Here is a 19,572-nt window from a genome sequence, read left to right as displayed (position 1 = left end):
CATGGGATTCTCCAGGCCAGAATACTGGAGTGGGTAGCTGTTCCCTTCTCCAGGGGATCTTCCCAACCCAGGGATCGAACCCAGTTCTCCCGCGTTGTGGGCGGATTCTTTACCAGCTGAGCTACCAGTGAAGCCCTAAATCTTCATAACAATCCAAAAAAGTGGGTGTTAATCAGGGTACCTATTTGACAGAGGGTGTGAATGAAAGCTCAGGATGCTGATTCCCAAGCTCGCGCTCCTCTCAAAACGGTCCCCTGCCTCCGCTGTATTTTCTAAGGCCTTACACAGTCCTTCCTGTATCCTGGAGGCAAGGCCTGGAATCCAAACTACAACACAGTAAGTGCCTTACATACGAACCTTCGAGTTGCGAACTTCCAAAGATGCGAACATGCCCCTGTATGCCAGCTGCTGACCTGGACTACTGTACTTTTCAAGGTACTATACTATAAGATTTAAAATGTTTTCTTTTTTGCGTTTGTTTTTTATGTGGCATTTGTGTGAAAAGTATTATAAACCCATTGTAATACAGTACTACACAGCCGATCCTGGGAGCAGGGTACCTAGGCTGACTGCTGGACAGTGTGCTGACGCACACGCTGTCAGAACAGCGGTCGTCCGCACGGAGGGGACTCACTGTGTCTGAATCATCGTCCTCCGTGACCACGCCTTTCTGAGCGTACCTGAGGCATGAGCAAATTCTCGTCCGCAGAGGTCACAGGTCACCGGGAGCCTCTTCTTCTTCTTCTTGGGGACGCTGGGCTCTGCAGCCGCGCCGTGGGCCTCCAGCTGATGCCTCTCCAGCTCCTTCTTGGAGTCCTTGGCCTCGTTACACTCCTTGCACTGCACCTGCTTGCTCTTGGCCACCCGGCAGCGCTTCATGTGCACCTTGAGGCGGCAGTAGAAGTGGAAGCTCTTGTCGCAAGCGTTACAGACGAAGCTCTTCTTGGCAGAGTCTGGGGAGGCAGACGGGTCTTTCTCCTGCTGCTCGGGCAAGGCAGCCGTCTCTCCTTGACCGTCCTGGTTTCCAGGCTGGCGGTCTTCGCCGGCTGGCTTTTCACCTGCTTTGTCCTTGCCTTCAGAGTGAAATTTACCACTCACTGTCCACCTTTCCTTCTCTCCCTTTTCCTGAGTAAGGAAACCTGTGCAGAAGAGAGATCGCATGGCTCTGGAAATTGTCCTGGCTTCTACTTTGCTTTCTAACTTTCCTTCTTTGGGGGAGACTGGAAACTACTTGGGACCCTCATCAAACTCTAATGAAATATCACTGTCATCTCTTCTCTCTGACAAACACAAACCATATCTATGGTCTAAGACTCCTCTAAGCATTTGAGAGCATATGCAATAAGTAAGGTCGTGAAGAATGAGCTCTTCCATGAACTGCAGCCTCTTCTCTCCAACAAGGAGACAAGCTGGGGGCCTAACAGGACCCACCCGCCCCGTTGCTTACCAGTGCACGCTAACTCCTGCATGACGGGCTGCAGGCCTGGGGAGGATCTGTGGACGCTGCACAGGAGCTGACATATTTCAGTGGCTGAGATGGATTTTTCCGCGGCTCTGCTCAGCAGTGCTCCCAGGGAAGCTTCGGGGCTGGCTGTCTCAGAGGAGCTGCTCAGAATCTAAATGAATACCACGAGACCAAGGGTTGTAGTTGACATCAGCAGATTTTCTCTATGGTTTTCAACTTAGGAAACAAAGCTAATTTCAGGGAGGCATTGCCCCATCTATAATAAGTAACACATTTCTTCCTGTACATATAGCGGAGAGCCCCCTTTTCTCCAAGCGCAGGGAAATTCACAAAATTTAAACAAGGAGACACATGTGAAGACCAGTGTGCATATACAAAGGTGCAAGCAAGGAATCGATGAGGTATTTCTATGAGAAGTATCTTCTCAGAAACCAGGAGTCTCCTAAAGAACTTTTCTAGATCTCAGTATCAAATGCTTAGGAGAGCTATAGGATGTGGCTGTTGGCATTTCTGTCTTGAAGACTGAGACAATTTTTCATTGTATATAATGGTCTCAGTGTCGGGAAGCAATTCTGCATGATCAGTGTAGGCTTCACATTTTTAGATACTTAGATGTACCCTTTTAAACATCATTTTCTTTCATAAAGAAACTCAGCTTTTTAAAGAAGGTTCAAATAGGGGCTTTAAAGAGGCCAAGAATATTATTTCAAAGCCACCCTCTCAGAATGTTAGAGCTATCAGCAGAAAGAGTCAGTATGCTGAGAAATAAAACTAAACCATCCACAGATGGCCAAATGGAATTTTCATTTTGGGGGATATTTTATTTCTGCTCTTTTCAAGTCTATCTAAATAAACCTGATGTCCCTGGAGGCAGGCATGAGACCAATTAGCGAGGCTAAAACTGATCAACGGCAGAAGCCCCATCTCTGAGGCATGCTGGAGAGAGTCTAGCAGATGAATCTCTCCTCTGAAGCCCCACAGAAACGTGTGCCGTCTTCTGCCCATCTGACAGTCACACCAAGGTGGGGCTGTCACCTGTGTGGAGAGTTAGAAAAGGCCCTTCTACACACCACAGCCATGCCCATCTGGATCAAAAAGCACCATAGGTGAATCTGTAGCTAAATTTCATGTTCCTTTATGATTCTTTTGCACTCAAGATGCACGTGATCCTGGGATGAACATCCGTGAATCCCCCCCGCCATCCCCACCTGGTTTTTCTGGGACGCCAGCCACACTGTAGAAGCCGTACAGAAGATGAGCTGGCACTACTTGCTACCCCATATGGGCGAAAGCTTTGTTCTTTCTATGCTTATTTTGGCTCTTTCTAGAAGCCAGAACAGAGCGTGTAATAAGACCAATTTTACTTTTCTTCCTCTGAAAAATGTTGCTTCTTAGAACATGTGACAGGAGAGTATCATGGTTCCCTCTGAGTTTTCCTAGGTTCAGACAAACGGACTCAATCTGCCTCTGAGTCACTTGAGCCCGCATTCCAATCCTGGCTGCTTCTCTGACCGGCTGGCACATCCTAGATCTGTCACTGACCCCTCGGAGCCCCAGGTCCCTTATCTGTAAAATGTGGGAGACAGCACCTGCCACGCAGAGTTGGGAGGATGAAAAGAGCGAAAGCGCGACAAATGTCTCCTGGTCCCGGGCCCGCCCACAGCAGTCGCTAAACAGGAGCTGGCTACTCCCTTAGGAGAGAAGACGGTCCTGGGCACCGACGCTGCAGAACTCCCCCAGACACTGCGTTTTCATCCCCAGCGCACCTCTCTCACGGTCTCTGCCAACTGCTCTTCCTCTGAGGCCAGGCACTTGAGCTGAGCCGTTTGCTGGATGGCCTCTAGGATCGAGCTGTGATGCCTCAGGATGGTCTCGAAGGCAGCACTTTCTGGGGTCATCACTGAACAAAGAGGGGTTGAAAACTCATGAGTAGAGCACTGAGCTGCATTTTTCCTCCTCACTTTTTCTCAGCTCAATTCTTTGGCACGAGAATCTACTTCATCCAGCTCCCACCTCAGCGGGGCCGGGGCGGGGGAAGGGCAAACAGCACTGAAGCTGGAAGACTGATATTATTAATAGAAGTGTAGAATAACTGCCCATATTTTACTTTAAGAGGTTTACAAACTCCCACATCCTTGATCAAAACTGCCGGTCCTCACTTCTGCTGGTTGGGATGCGGAAGACTGAAAGAGAGCTCTATGTTCTGGCAAGATGGACAATAGTCTCTGGAGGGGGCAAAGCGAGCACACAGTCACTGGCACCCTACCTGCCCGGAAGAAAGCGTTAGCGCTGGGCTCCCTTCGTACTTCCTCCATGAGCAGATTCAGTGGGCAGGTCTTTGTCTCCTGAGCCACCAGGAGCAGTTGCCAGATGGCCGCTGCAGACAGTGTGTGCTTTTCTAGAACTGCTGACATCAGAGCACTGAAACCGCCGGAACCAGCATCACGTCTCACGAGCTTCTCCATGACCTTCGGGATGCAGCACAGACACACACGTAAGGGACTTTCTAGCAGGCGGTCCAGTTACAGAACTGCGAGTCTGGGCATTGCGTCATAGTGAACATATTTCTGGGGAGTCTTTCAACATCCTTCACCTCTTTCAACCTGAGAGATGTTGATACATGAGAAGGTTTCCCACTCCTCCTTTGGAAAGCCCTTCTTTACATCATTACAGACATTACAACTACCCTACTTGTCACTCTGCCTTCGAAACGGAATCACCTTCTACTTCTCCTTCTCTGCTGACTTCCTAGTCTATCATATCTGAACATGGCTGTGTGTGCTTATATAGAATATATATTAAACATACATATATATGTTAATCTTTTCTCTTCTCTCTCATTTTGCCCACCCTTCCTCCCTCTCTCTTACCTCTTTTTCTCCAGGGACTACACTCTTCACATGTGGGATCATTCTTAGTAACATCTGGTTGTCTGTGAAAATCTCAGAGAGGTTTTCATGATACCTTCTCAATAGTTCAATCCCATAGTCATCAGGATTTGCTTGAGCTGTAAGGATATTAGCAAGACAACAACGTTTGATGCGACAAAGCCTCCTTAAGGGCTTCTTCCAGGTGACGTGAGGGGAGCTACAGATGCAGGCGGAGGAGCAGATTGGTACGGGAGCCTGGTCTCCTCTGGCGCACAGCTGGAGCTCCTGGCGTGGGCCTCACACACACGTGCTCACGTCTCCTCTGGGCTACACTTAATCACTCAGGGCTGCAGGCCCACAACACCCACCAGCACTCTGAAAGTGAGTGCCCAGTGGGAGAAGCTAGTGACTGCTCAATAGCGGGGTAATTAGAAGGCTGCACTTGTAAGAGATTCAGATGTACAGATTCAAGAGATATTATGCATCAGGCCCGAGGTAAAGCATCCATGTGGTGATCCCAAGTACAGGCAGGCATGAGTTGCGAGTGTGGTAGCGAAGCTGACCCATCCTTCTTCTGTTCAGATGCCCTCGGAGCCAATCTGTTATCGGCTCTCTTTCAAGAAGTCGTATTTATTTGAAAGCAAAGAAAAATAAAAACTATCAGGCATTCCCTTTAGCTCTACAGATATTTAAAAATTTATTCTCCTCTCTGGCCCAGTAACTCCACTTCTGGGAATCTAGCCTTAAGAAATGATCTGAAGGCAAAAAAAAAGAAAAGAAAAGAAAAACATCTGTGTACAAAGATTTCTGCCACTATGTATACCTATGGCTGATTCATGTTGATGTATGGCAAAAACCAGCACAACACTGTAAAGCAATTACCCTCCAATTAAAAATAAATAAATTTAAAAAAAGATATTCGCCACTAAGAAACTTGAGATGATGATGATGAAGAAGATAACAACCAACATTCACTGAGTGCCTATTATGTCTATAGTCAAGCCTGTGGTCTTTCCAGTAGCCATGTATGGATGTGAGAGCTGGACCATAAAGAAGGTGGAGTGCTGATGAACTGATACTTTCAAACTGTGGTGCCGGAGAAGACTCTTGAGAGTCCCTTAAAAAGCAACCAGAAAGAGATCTAACCAGTCCATCCTAAAGGAAATCAACCCTGAATATTCACTGGAAGGACTGATGCTGAAGCTGAAGCTCCAATACTTTGGCTACCAGAGAGCAAATAGCTAATTCATTGGAAAAGACCCTGATGCTGGAAAACATTGAATGCAGAAGAAGAGGGCGACAGAGGATGAGATGGTTGGATGGCATCACTGATTTAATGGACATGAACTTGGGCAAACTCTGGGACATGGTGAGGGACAGGGAAGCCTGGCAAGCTGCAGTCCATGGGGTTGCAAAGAGTCTGACATGACTTGACCACTAGACAATGACAAAATTACGTGCTGAGCTCTGAGCTCAATGTTTACATATTTATCTCATAGTAGCCATGAAAATGAAGGAGTAGGTACCATTCTTACCCCTATTTCACGGAGGAGAGAATAAGGTTCAGAAGGGTTAAGTCACTTACTCAGGGTCACACGGCTACCAAAGAAGGCAGGATGCAAACCCTAGGAATCTTGATAAGACTCCACCGTTAGGTTACACGTGCCCCTGGATACAGGCACAGCCTATGTATCCTGATGATGGAAACTATACAGCCTTAAAAAAAAAACAACCCAGAACTCTAGGGAGTGTTCTGAAATGTGGAGAATATTTACGTTACACTGTAAAGTGGGGGAAATGATAAAATGTAGTAGAGTATCTCAACACTGTAAAAATAATGTGACAGAATGTGTTAATACTGACATAATCAAGTGGGATTTGAGGTTCTTTCCTTCTTTATTTTTTGAATGGTTCAAGTTTGTATAAGGATATGCTATTTCTATCAGCTAGTAAAAAAGTTCTCTTACTTCCCAAACTCCCTTTTTCTGAAACCCACCTCAGTCTCCAATGCTCTGGGATGGGGGTGGGGGGGGGGGGGGAGTGGGATTGGCTAGAGCTGGGTTGTTTTTCTAAGGGATGGGATGTGGATCCATTAACCCAAACTGGCTGGACACGAGGGGTGGTCCACTCTGGGCACTGCTGGAAGCAGACACACTCCAGGCGGGAAGTGAGTTCCCGCTGCTCACGTCTGTGAGCCCATCTGCTCCACAGGCATTCAGCCCTGGGAAAGCTGTACTTTCGTAAACCCTGAACCAGGGGAACATCACAGGGGAGTTTAATGGAGAAGAAATTCTCGGATTTCCAATCCTAACTCCAGAAACGCTGAGAAGCACTGACTGGGAGGCAGCAAGTTTCCCTTTCACAATGGCCTTTCCAAACGCCGTCTTATCTCCCCAGTGAGGAGCCAAATGGGGAGTTTTAAGCTATCATTTTCTGTAGCAGTGATCCCAGTCCAGAGAATCAATAATTAACTTATACCTGTGGTGCTCGGCAAAGCGGCTAATTTCTGCAAATTCTCCAGCAGAAGGCCCAAGTCTGGGAACGTCATCTTCACAGCCTGCAGCAGTTTTACCAAACTCTCAGCACTCAGGGTCTTCTCTTCAGACATTCTGTGCAGCAAATTTTCTATTGTCTCCTTGGGTGTGCTGCCCTCACAGCAATTCAGAATCACCTGCGGTGGCAAGCAATCAACCCGACACCAGTTACTGGCAATTCTAAGTGTATCTGACACACCACTGGAAAGCCCAGCAAGACCGCAGTACAAGCTGCCCTGTCTTCAAGTCTTCTCCTGCTCATCTCTAGAGCTAGCTGTCACAGTCTCTTCCTTATTCTGCTTAAATAAAATCCAAAACAGTCTCCAAATAAACAGCTCTATGAAAATCTTTCTCTTTCAACTGCAGTTCTGTGCGTATTCTTTACCTCACTGCATTTTGCGAAAATATTCTTATGCTAGGTCTATGTGACAGAGTGAGCAGTCTACATCAAAGCTTTAGATTGAGTCTGTTCAGACACTAAGGATTGAGAAATCGAGTAGCAATTAATAAATACGGTTACAGTGTTTTCCCGTTTTATTCAATAAAGTGGCCAGAGGTTGCAAGTTCAGAGCAATTCTATCATTTTCCTTCCTTTATTGATACAGCAATTTGAATACCCAGATACTTCATTTGTCTGTGGTCTCCAAAATAACAGATTTAAAGTGCACTTTTGGATTATATTTCTTGTGGGTTCCTCATTACCCCTCTCCTCCCCAGTGGCCACAGACACCAGTTGCAGCCATCACCCCACAGTTCTACCCACTGGTTCTTCTCTGGTGTGCCAGAGGGTTCTCTGAGTCAAGAGGGCACAGGGCTCCAGCAAAAGGTTGAAAAGTCAAATCCCTGACAGTGACTTTATAGCTATTTACCTATTATAGTAGAACTAATTCTTCATGGACTGCAACTCACTCTATATAACTTGGTTCTTGTGGATAACTTTGGGGATTATTTTAGTACATGTAGTCTATAGGTTCACAGTAACTGAATCCTGAGGTTTCCTTTGGGAAAATGCCAGCTCTCAGGAAAAAGAGTTAGGCAGATCAGTCACTGTTGCATGTCAGAGGATGCCACTATCAAATTACTCCCATTTTAAAAATAATAAATTCAGGTATAAAACCAAATTGGTTTTATATATGTAAAAGGAGTATTATATCTATGAAAGGCACGTGTATATATTAATAAATCAAGTTGTCATATTTCCTGTCTGTACAGAACATAGTCATTCTCTTTAAGGTCTCAAACATATCAGATTTCTATCTACAAAATGAGTCATAATTTAAAATAAGGGCTTGTATCTAAAAGCTATTCTGATTTCCATGTTACCTCTTAGATCCTAAATGATAACCTGATCCAAAATGAGACAGGAGGATACTGTTAATAGTGAGAAGGAACTATTAAGCCAGACAGGCCTAGTTTGAAACCAAGTTTTAAAATGTATGCCCTCTGTGACTTTGGGCAAGTTATTTAAGTCTTTAAAACTTATTTTCCTCATCTGCAAAAGAAAATAACAATACCAACTCTTTTGCACAGTTGTTATGAGGATTCTCTAAAATGAAGTTCCCATTCATAGAGCCAAGCCTAACTCCTAGGACAAGTGACTGCTAGTAAATGACAGTGGTTACCAATATTAATAGGAACCAAGATGCACAGGGGTTAAGAGATGTGTTTTGTTCACTTACTTATTAAAAAAAATTTTTGTTTAATGTGGACCATTTTTAAAGTCTTTACTGAATTTGCTACCATCTTGTTTCTGTTTTATGTTTTGGTTTCTTGACAACAGGGCACGTAGGATCTTAGCTCCCCAAACAGGTATAGAACCAGCACCCCTTGCACTGGAAGGTGAAACGTTAACCACCGGACCACCAGGCAAGCCCCAGATGTGCTTCACTCAGAAGTCTGGGCTCCAGGGCCGGCCCCAAGCAACTGTGCCTTTGGGTGCGCTGCTTACCCTTCTACAGCTTCTGTTTCTTCATCTTTAAATTAGGGTAATATCCACGACTTCATAAAGTTACTGCAAGGGTAGAATTTAGGAAGGCTTAAAAGGTCCTCAGCACACTGCTTGGTACACAGAAAACAATAAACAAGTGGCAGCTATAGTAATTACTATTTCTGTATCTGTTTCCAGTCCTGAAGTAAAGAAATGCCTATTTACCACTTCTTACAGAACCCAAGGTATGTTTACAGAAGGGCCATGGTACTTATGACTAGCATCATTCCTGAAGAGAGAAAGTTCCAAAGGCCCGAGACAGCCCGCTCCAGATGGTATGAAAACACTGTGCCTGTGTGATCGACATTCGCAGCTACACTCCTGCTCTATTATGTTGCTTCAATTTTCGTGAGAAAGAGTAGCTTAATGAAGCTCTGGTGGAACCCCAATCCTAAGAAGTGCTTTTGTGATTTATAACTAATTTAAGTTCTTCTGCTTCAGCCCTTTCTGTCAAGCAAACTGAAAGTGACAGAAGAAAATGACAGTGTGGTCTGCCGGGCGAGAACGAGGCTGAGTTTGGGCTCTACCTATAAGTGCTATTTTACCAAGATAATGAAACAGTTCAGAGGACACATCCAATCTAGCTAATAAGGAAAAAGTTTGAATGAGTAATTGAATGAAATCACTTAACAAGGAATGGGATGCTTCTAGAGACAGAAGCAACTTACTTAAACTGAGTGCCTAAAATTACACTTAATCTGAAGTCTAAGGAAAAAATAGGGGTTTAATCTTATCCTGTGTGCATATCATCTTTCTCAAAAAGTTCAAAGGAGTTAAATTTTTAAAAATATAATTTTCAAAATACAATTTTGAGATGAAGAGTTTTCCCATTTTACATGAAAAAAAAGGCAATGCAATATCACCGAGAATAAGAAAATCTAGGATCCCTTCCCCCACTGTCAGTCCCACACTCAGCCATCACACCCACGGCTCATGAACGTTTTCTCTCCTGAACAGTGAAGCCACTTCCCACAGTCTGGTGCCACGAAAGTTCTGTCTCCCTATTTCTTCCTTCCCAATATCAAAATATTTTTAGCACAAAGTTGAAATCGATAACACCAACAAATACAGTTATCTAGTGGACTTGAGAAGTCATGCTAGCAGTTTTATGAGGATTTTAGTAGCTGGCTGGTGGGAGAGTAAATTGGTACAACCTTCCTGAAGGGCAATTTGGCAATATATATCAAACACTTGAAAAACTTGACACTCTCTCTTCCAAAATCTCACTTCTTAGAAATTCCTCTGAGAAAATAACCTGAGATGTATGCAAAGATCTGTGTGCAAAATGTTCCCTGCAGCATCATTTATGACAGCAAAACACTGGAATAGCAAAAAATAAGAAACGAATGCCCAACAGGAAAGCATTAAAGAATCATGGTATAGCCATTAGAACAGAATACAGCTACCGTGATCCATACTGTAGGTATGGAAATACATTCACAAAGCGCAAGAAAGTGCAGTTGCTCAGTCATGTCCGACTCTTTGCGACCCCATGGACTGTAGCCTACAGCGCTCCTCCGTCCATGGGATTTTCCAGGCAAGAGTACTGGAGTGGGTTGCCATTTCCTTCTCCAGAGGATCTTCCCAACCCAGGGATCGAACCTGGGTCTCCTGCATTGTAGGCAGATGCTTTACCATCTGAGCCACCAGGGAAGTCACATTCACAATATATTCATTTAAAAAATAAACTCACAAAACTATACAGTACTCCCACCCCAGGGTGATTTAAACAAGAAAAGCAGGCGCACAGGCTCCAAAATGTTAGCAGTGACGATCTCTGAGTGCTGAGATGGTGGGACGTTTAGGTTTTTTCCTTTCTGCTTGCTTTCCCAATTTCTCTAAAGATGAAGAGTGTTATCATTTCTGTAAAAAGTGTCATAATAATCAGAAATGTGCCTGAATACACATACCTAACTCTTTTGGGGGCAAATGTTGTATATCAAAATCTCACGGAGTCAGAGCAGGGAGAACCATCTGTCCATGCATCTAAAGACGCAGGGGATACAGGAGCATGAAGTTAAGAGCCCGAGCTTTAAGGTGCTCACGCACAGTGTGTGAAGCAATACTGCAAGGGGAAATGGTGCTCTGTGCCACAAGAGAGGCTTAAAAATAAGTGTCGCATGAGTTCAGGAGGGAGCAAGAGATACTGGACAGTCACCCTTTTCTCAGAGCCAGGCAGGAATTCCTCCTCCGCTGTTTCCAGGAACTCCAAAATGGGTCTCAGCTGTGTTACACACCGGATCAGGTCCTCTTTGTGTTCCAGTAACAGAACAGACAAGGTCTTTCCCTCCTCTGTGCTCCCTGGGGGAGAAAGAGCTGGAGACGAACAAGAGAGGCTAGTCAATTTGAAGAAAATGACAGTGTGGTTTGTCAAGAGAGATCTAACAGAATAGTAAAGTGATTCTCAGCCTATTCTGGGCACCCGAACGCAATCTCCTTTTGGAGAGGAAAATACTTTATTATTCCGTTTAAACTCTTCTATGAAAGGGAAAATGTTTCATTTATCTGTCGAAACACAAAGCGGTAGAGCCAGCCAGAGGTTAACGTCTGGTTGGCAAGGCCACCGCTTTGTACCTAACCCAAACGAGAGAAACCTCAGCCTTTACGTGCTGTCAGCAAGCCAGTTCACCCTGGGCACGCCAAACACTGATTTGGACGTGTGGCTTTTGAAGGGCAGGAGAACACAGATGATATTCTGCAACTTCAAGGTGTCAGATTTAGTTAACTAGGGGGCAGAAATGAAGACTCAGATTCAGTTTGTGTATGTTAACACGCAGCCTCTGGAACTACAGGTAGAAATTTCTGTGCAAACCACTTAACAATAACTAAGCCACTGAAAAAATGGGATCACTCAAGTAAGCTTTGCAGCATCTTCCCAGAGCAAAACGCGGTCACTCGGGTGGGCGGGGCTCCTCCTACCTTTCCGCGGCTCTGCTTCCACAGCCTCCGGCTTTCCGTCTGACAGTGCTGTCCTGACTGCAGGACTGGAATCCTGGTACAGCCGCAACAGGGACACAACGGTCTGAACATCCAGGCTCTCACTTCTTACTTTATCCAGGATTCTCTGAAATGCTGATTGTCCTTCACCCTCAAGGCATCCCATTATGGTCTGCAGAACACAAGTGCCCAGAAAGAGATGAGTCAGAAATCCTATGCTCCTTGGACTGGGCAAGCAGGCCCTCAACAGTATGATCCCCGCCGTCATGACCTTTCTATGACATTTGATGTTACTACTGTTTCTGCAACAAAATTCTCTGACTTCTTGACATGGAAGTGTTTTTGTAAGAATTTGCCTTTCTGAAGTAAAGTTAAGTCGCTCAGTTGTGTCCGACTCTTTGCAACCCCATGGACTATAGCCTACCAGGTTCCTCTGTCCATGGGATTTTCCAGGCAAGAATGCTGGAGTGGGCTGCCATTTTCTTCTCCAGAGGATCTTCCCGACCCAGGGATCGAACCTGGGTCTCCCGCATTGCGGGCAGACGCTTTACCGGCTGAGCCACCAGGGCTTTCTGGCCATTCTTCCTCTGCCTTCCTCGACGGCTCTTCTTTCACATCCATAACCAAAAGCAGTACCTAAGACTGGTCTCAACTCCGTTTTTTCTCCCTTATACACTCTCCTTTTGAAAAGCTCTCACACATGTTGCTTCATGCAGACAGCCCTGAAAACCAGCATGCTCATCCTGAACTCTGTTCAGTCCAGAGTCACAGTGTCGGCTGGATGTACCTGATCCTCCAGGGGTCTCAGCACCACATGCCTCACACCCAGCTCACCTCCACGACTCTGAAACCTAGAGCACTAACATGACTCCAGGGGTAAAACAAACAATGTGAGCATTCGACTGAGCATCTCTCATGCAGATGGGAAGAAGGCCAACTGGAAGGCAGAATTCATATTTCTATCTCAGCAGTAATGAAAAATCTGGTAATCAAAACTTAATTTCATGTGGATAGCATTATGTATAATCTTTATATTCCTACTTGGCAAAACTACAACCTACCTCTTATGTTTTTTTAGTATTGATACTACAAAAGAAAATAGTTTTCTAAGGAGAGTCTTTAGAGAACAAAAATTTAAGGTTTTCTAGACACACACACACACACACACACACAGAGCAATATATACAACACAAAAGGATCTCATAAATATGTACACTGGCAAAGTTCACCCAGACAGTTATTACATATTCTGACAGTAATTACATGTTTAAAATTATTGTTTAGAGAGACTTGATCTTCTCCTTGCCTCCCAAATAAACAGGATTATAAATGAGTCAGACTCTGTGTTTCTTGAGTTTGGTCGAGCTTGTTTTCTGATCAGAAAGGACTGCATAAAGCTAACTTAAAAAAAAAAAAAGGTTCCTATGTTTGTTGGTCATCTCCAAAAGTAAACAGAGATAAAATACACAATCCACACTAAGATTTTACTGGAATAAGTAACTTTCATGAACAAAAGATAAATCGTTGTCTCTATTTTAAAAATAATAAACAAGATAAAGATACTAGTTGAATGCCTAATTCTCTTTGCTCTCATTTATTCAGACTTTCTGGCTTTCAGCAGTTGGCCTACAGTCTCTTTAGAATGCCTCTTCTTTGACAGCAGTAGGGACCTGCGGCAGGCAGCCTCTTGAAATGGCTCCTAGTATGCCTGCCTCCAGGTTCTCACACCCTTGGGCTGAGCCTCGTGACTCACTTCTAAGGAAAAGAATACGGGACAGGTGTTGGGCCGGCACGTGTGAGGCTGGGTCACTGTGGCTGCCGTCTCGTCCCTGTGTGGACTCTCTCGGCATCTTTGCTCTGGGGGTGCAAGCTGCCATGCTGGGAGGTGCCCAACAGAGAGGCCCTCGTGGCAAGGAACTCAGTCGCTGGCCAACAGGCAAGTGAGTGAGCTTAGGAAGAGACGTCCCCAGGTGAGCCTCGGTGTGTGTGCAGCCCAGGCCGACACCCTGAGTGCAGCACTGTAAGGGACCCTGAGCCAGGGACTCAGCTGAGCTGTGCCTGGACTTCTGACCCCCAGAAACCATGAGGGCATAGATGCGTGTTCTTTAAAGCTGCTAAAGTTTAAGAGAAATCTGTTCAACATAGAAGCATGGGAATAGGTATCTCCTAAAGACCCATGATTGCTCATACCCTTAGTTTTAAACCTGCTTCTTCCTCTTTATTTTCCATTTCCTCCTCTGCCCATCTTGTGCACCTTGCTGGTAACAGCCTGCAGCTATCTCATTGAATCCTGGGCCACTATTCGTTCGCCTGAAGCTCTCCGGATATCCCAGGTCTGCCCCTCTCAGCATTCAATTTGTCTGCATTATCATGTGAGCCAGCGGGGAGGGGAAGCTTCCATCAAGGGTGGCATCTGATGTGCCGCTCATTATCCTCACTGCCGTCTCCTCCTCTGCCGAACTGCTCAGCAGTGAAATTAAAACATTTGTTAACTTCATTGCTCAGCAGTGACACCAGGGTGGCCATCTGGGAAGAGAAGCGGGGCTGGGCTGATAGAAGGGCCAGGAGCGAGCAGTCAGCTGGCTGGACGGCCCTGCTCCCTGCTCTCTCTTCCAGAACCTACTGTAGACCTGCATCGGAGCCAGCACAGTTGCCTGTTAACTCCATCAGCCCCCTAGGCTGCCTGGGCTCCACAGCGGAGTAAGCCCTTTTCTGGAAACAGGGAATCTGCCTAAACATAAGGGTGTCACATATTGCAACAGGCTGGAACTCACTGATTGCTATCACGGAACAGAACTCCAGGAAAATGAACCAAAACAGACTTTTATTCTTCAACCAGACATTTAGAACCCCTTTGATTCTTACAGTTAAAAGTACTTCAATAAATTCATACCAATTCATGGTCACACAAGTACTCAAAGTACTTTTATCTATGAGTGAAATATGGGTCAATATATTTAAAGACGGAACAGTTTTCTTTCCCTGTTGTCTGTGAAAAAAATGACTCAATCTTTCCCTTACACTCATATCTTTTAATGGCATTTACTTATTTTCCCAACTGTCTGCCTACTGCCTTTGGACTTGTCTGGTTACACCACACTCTTGTTTGCTCATGCCTTCCCTGAATGCTGAGGGCCAGACCAGGGCAATAACGAGACAGATCACGACAGCTCAGCACCACCCCAGACGCTGTGCAATACGTGCCATCTACTTCACTCCTCCCGTCAGATCCTGCAGGCGTGACCGCGACTATATAAAGGAGCATCAGAGAGGTGAAGTCACTTGCCCAAGGTTGCGTGGCTGGTGAGCAGAACACCAGCATGAAACGCCGGCTCACTCCATGGACCTGGCACGCCTCCTTCGCCCAGTTTCATCTTCCAGACTTCGAGTGTGACCAAATCCACTTCACTGGATTTTATTGGACTTATTAGAATCAACATCAGATGGAACACTGGGTAGCCTCCAGACAATCTATACCATTCCTCCTGGTCTCAATGATTAGTGCGGAGACCGGTATACAATAGGTGCTTAATAAATGTTTGTTTAACTAAATGAAATTCCCTTCCCATAAGACCACCAGCCCTTTGAGCTGTAGCTGCATATCTCAGACTTGATAATTAGAAGAGATTCAAGAAAACACCATAAGTTTCTCTCTCCTAGATCTGTAGAGTGAATCCTACCCCTTCATTTCTCAAGAAAGTTATTACCCTACTTTGTCAGTGAACACAGTCCACAAAACACAGACCTGCACTTAACAAACCCTTGAAGTCATGACACAGTTGAAAACATCAGATTCACATAAGAGCCTTCAATGTTATTTGCCTTTGAAACAAAGGTGAAGGAAAAAAGGATGCTACCAGGCCTGTGGTTTGCGAAGTCCTCCTAGAACTTTAGGTGAAAAGTAGATCAAACAGCAGGAAATCAATAGTAGAAAGAGATATCTCCTTATTCTAGTCAAAGACTCACTTTGCTATATACACAATGAATTAAAAAGCAGGGCCATGGCTAAGAATAAACAAAGTAGACAATTAAAAGTTTTAGCATAAAGGCTGAAAAAAAGTGTAAGTTTCTGGTGGTTCCAGATGGTAAAGAATCTGCCTGCATTGCAGGAGATGGAGGTTCGATCCCTTGCTCTGGAAGACCCCTGGAGAAGGAAATGGCTACCCACTCCAGTATTCTCGCCTGGGAAATCCCATAGACAGAGGAGCCTGGTGGGCTACAGTCCCTGGGGTCGCAAAGTCCCTGGGGTCAGACACAACTGAGCGACTAACACTGTCACACTTTTCTTTTACTCAGCTCAGCCAGAAAGCCCTTTAGGTCAGTACCTGCTTTTTCTAATGGGTCAGAGATACTACACTGAGATAAAGACAAGCGGAAGACACGTTCCCATCCCAACAGCCGAGAGATTTCTCCTTAATCAGTTTTGGCTTTGGTTTCACACAACTCAAGCCGCCCAGCCTCTCCTCGCGTTGCTGCAGTCACTGCTCAGGCCGTGCTTTGCCACCTTTCATCGCTCATCTCAGGAAAGAAAACAGTCAGGACACTGGTCCGTGTGGCCCCCCCTAACACAATCCAGGCCAGCTGCCGATCTCATATCTGATTTTTAGGGGAAAAAAATAGGAACTGACTGGTCCATCTCAATCAGAATATCACTTACAAGCCTTAATAGGCCTCAAAATTACACATCTAAGTGTAAATTATTTTTAACATTGCGCTATCTTTTTTTATATAATTTTATTAATTTATTGTTGGCTGTGTTGGCTCTTTGTTGCTGAGCAGGCTTTTCTCTAGTTGCGACGAGCAGGGGCCACTCTCCAGCTGTGGTGCGTGGGCTTCTCATCACAGCGGCCCCTCTGGCTGTGGTGGAACATGGGTGCACCGGCTTCAGGAGTTGCAGCTCCTGGGTTCTGCACACTCGGTAGCTGTGGTGCACAGGGTTACACGTTCTGCAGCATGTGGGACCTTCCCGGACCAGGGATCGAACCTGCGTCCCCCGAACTGGCAGGGAGATTCTTGACCACTGAGCCACCAGGGAAGCCCAAGCTAATTTTTTTTTTTTTTAATGTGATGATGATTAACCAAATAATCACCACCACCACCACCAAAAAAACAGTCAAAGCTATCTGGGAGCCAGAAATGTATAAACAGAACGACAACAGCAAACAAACTCTCCAAACAACGTTTACAACTGCAGCTGAAATACAGAACGATGGTCCAAGTGAACAGTTCTAAATCTAGATTTGACACTGAAGTCTTTGGGGGATTCTGGCAGTTGTGTGACTTCTGTGCACACTTCCCAAAGAATTATCTACGTGCCAGGATTTCTTTGCTGTCAAGACATTCTATAAGGATAGGGATCCAGCCTTATTTAGGTTTTTTTTTCCCCTAGCAACCAGCTCAATGCCTGGAACATACCAGTTGCTCAGTAAATATTTGCTGAATCAAGAGGAAAACAAAGAATAACACTTGGGAAAGTGGGTATTCAGCAACTCCTCAAAACACTGAGAGCTGTCAGCATAGATGCTGTGACATCTGCCATCACACATTAAGAATTTTGTAGGCTGTTAACTTCTCCAGCAATGCTTCTCAAAATGTAGTCTAGAGGTACCAAAAAAGCCATCCACAGGGAACTTGTTCAAGATGGAGATTCCCAAGCTCTACCAGAATGTAAGATTCAGACTCTGGAAATGTGGTCTGGAGGCGTACATTTTAACAAGATCATTTTATATACACTGAATTGTTATTCTAGAGACTGGTGGCTTCGTGTGAGACACTACGCCGACAGTTCAGGAAACCACTTTCAAGGGTAATGGCACCCATCTGAAGGCATGACTTGCAAATTAAGCTTGAACATCAACAGCAAACCATCTTGCGTCAAAGGAAGTGACCAGAGTACTAGGATATTATAAGGTATTAAGTGAAAACAGAGTTTCAAGGCTGACTGGGTCCAAAAACACTGAGTTAATGTATCAGCAAACAACAGCAGTCATCCCCTGTTGAGCTCCTTCTATGTGCCTGGCATTTTAGTATGAGTTTTACATAAATCTTAATTAATTTCACAATGACCCTATGATGTAGGTGATAACACTCCCAAATTTTACAAATTAGGAACTTAAGACTTACAGAGATTAAGCCGATGAAGGTCACAAGGCTAGTAAACGAGGGATGTGTGTGTGCACGCTCAGTCACTCAGTCCTGTCTGACTCTTTGCGGCCCTATGGACTATGGTCCACCAGGCTCCTCTGCCCACGGAAATTTCCAGCCAAGGATACGGGAGTGGGGTGCCCTTTCCTGCTCCAGAGCTATTAAATGGTAGAGCTGGATAAATAAATGGGATATACATTCAATGGAACCCTGCTCAGCAATAAAAAGGAATGAATATGCAACGACCTGGGTGAACCTCAAAATAGTTACGCTGAATGCAAGAAGCCAGACCCAAAGGAACACAGACCGTAGGACTCCATTTATATAATACTCGAGAAGATGCACATTCATTGAGAGAAAGCAGACCAGTGTTACCTGGGGAAGGGCGGGTGGAAAGGGGCAGAATGGACGGATTGCCAAGGGATGTGAAAATATTTTGGGGGGGGGTGGACATGGTCACTATCTTGATTGTGATGATGATTTCAGGTTTTGAAACTTAGCAAACGGCCATCTTTAAACATGTGCAGTCTGCTGTATGTCAATCACACCTCAAGCTGTCTAAAAGAAAGTGGGAGTGTGAGAGCAAGGGCGAGAAAGCAGCGTCCAGGCCCGTGCACAAGGCGAGGGCCCCTAACTCTCTCTTGCTGGCTCGCACCACACGTATACACACATTTTTTTGGCCCTGCCACGCAGTTTGCCGGATCCTAGCTCCCCAACCAAGGACTGAACCTGGGACCCCTGCGCTGGATGTGGAAAATCCACCAAGGAATTCCTCCTCCAACTCTATGTTTAATTTAATTTAATCTTATGTTCCTAGAGTATTTTTCCCTTTTTCTTTCTGTAGCTGAACAATTTATTATAGAATAAAACAGAATCATTTTTAAATGTAGCCACCAAGTGTTTTGTAGAGCTCTTACTCTGACCTCTAAAACCTGGAGGAAGAAATAACATAATCCTATAAAGATCACTCACTGGAGAATCACTGTGGTGTTGCAAAGTACTATTAACATTGTTGCCATCAAAGGATTAGGACAAGGAGGAGGGGGAAATGCTGAATGAACCCTTGTACAGCAAATATTTTTTGAGCACCTGTTATGTGCCAGACACTATTAGGTACCAGTGTCAGGAAAAAAAAAAAATGCACAAGACTCCGTTTAAGTGAGTACACAGGTGACACTAATAATCTGAGGACTGCTGGTCTAAGGAATGATAACGCTCCTCGGTAACCCAAGTGCAGAGGAAGTCAGAGAGAGAAAACGAAGAGGTGTGTCTGTACGCTATCGAGGTAACAAACTGGTGACAAAAATGATGGATTGCACTGTTAAGAGAACATCCAAGTGCAAAAATATAAAACCATCATGTCCTTCTGCATAATCAGTACAAAGAGTACCAAGGAGTTACAACTCGAAACCTCCCCTAAGAGAGTCATCAGGGTCCACACAGTCTTGTAAACAGTTTATCTCTCAAGAAAACAATTTACAGCCAATTGTCAGTAAACCATGGTTGAGGTAAACACTTGACCTTGAATTTGTTTTTTCAAAGAAGCAGCTTGTGGTGGGGCAGAGGGAAAGAGGCTCAAGAGGAAGGGGATACACACACACACACACACACACACTCTCTTAGGGCCTATTTGCG

At 45.0% G+C, this 19,572-nt stretch overlaps 1 protein-coding gene and 1 non-coding gene across 10 annotated transcripts in view; both read right to left on the bottom strand.

Moving 5' to 3' along the window:
* The window catches only part of ZBTB40 (zinc finger and BTB domain containing 40), a 74,735-nt gene that overhangs the window by 17,000 nt on the left and 38,163 nt on the right, over positions 1-19,572 (bottom strand). For all 9 annotated transcript variants that reach the window (XM_043909163.1, XM_043909155.1, XM_043909160.1 and 6 more), the window contains 8 exons: positions 11,776-11,965; positions 11,015-11,172; positions 6,814-7,006; positions 4,336-4,472; positions 3,732-3,933; positions 3,232-3,365; positions 1,448-1,616; positions 681-1,139 (listed from right to left, as the gene is read on the bottom strand). In XM_043909163.1, coding sequence (XP_043765098.1) covers positions 681-1,139; positions 1,448-1,616; positions 3,232-3,365; positions 3,732-3,933; positions 4,336-4,472; positions 6,814-7,006; positions 11,015-11,172; positions 11,776-11,965 — 1,642 coding nt within the window. The remainder of the gene's footprint in view (positions 1-680; positions 1,140-1,447; positions 1,617-3,231; positions 3,366-3,731; positions 3,934-4,335; positions 4,473-6,813; positions 7,007-11,014; positions 11,173-11,775; positions 11,966-19,572) is intronic.
* TRNAC-ACA lies at positions 10,438-10,509 on the bottom strand. Its single transcript has one exon. It is a non-coding gene; the product is annotated as a tRNA-Cys (tRNA).

This window comes from Cervus elaphus, chromosome 8 (genome assembly GCF_910594005.1).
Source record: "Cervus elaphus chromosome 8, mCerEla1.1, whole genome shotgun sequence".
NCBI classification, from domain to species: Eukaryota; Metazoa; Chordata; class Mammalia; order Artiodactyla; family Cervidae; genus Cervus; species Cervus elaphus.
This window is presented reverse-complemented; position numbering and strand designations above follow the sequence as displayed.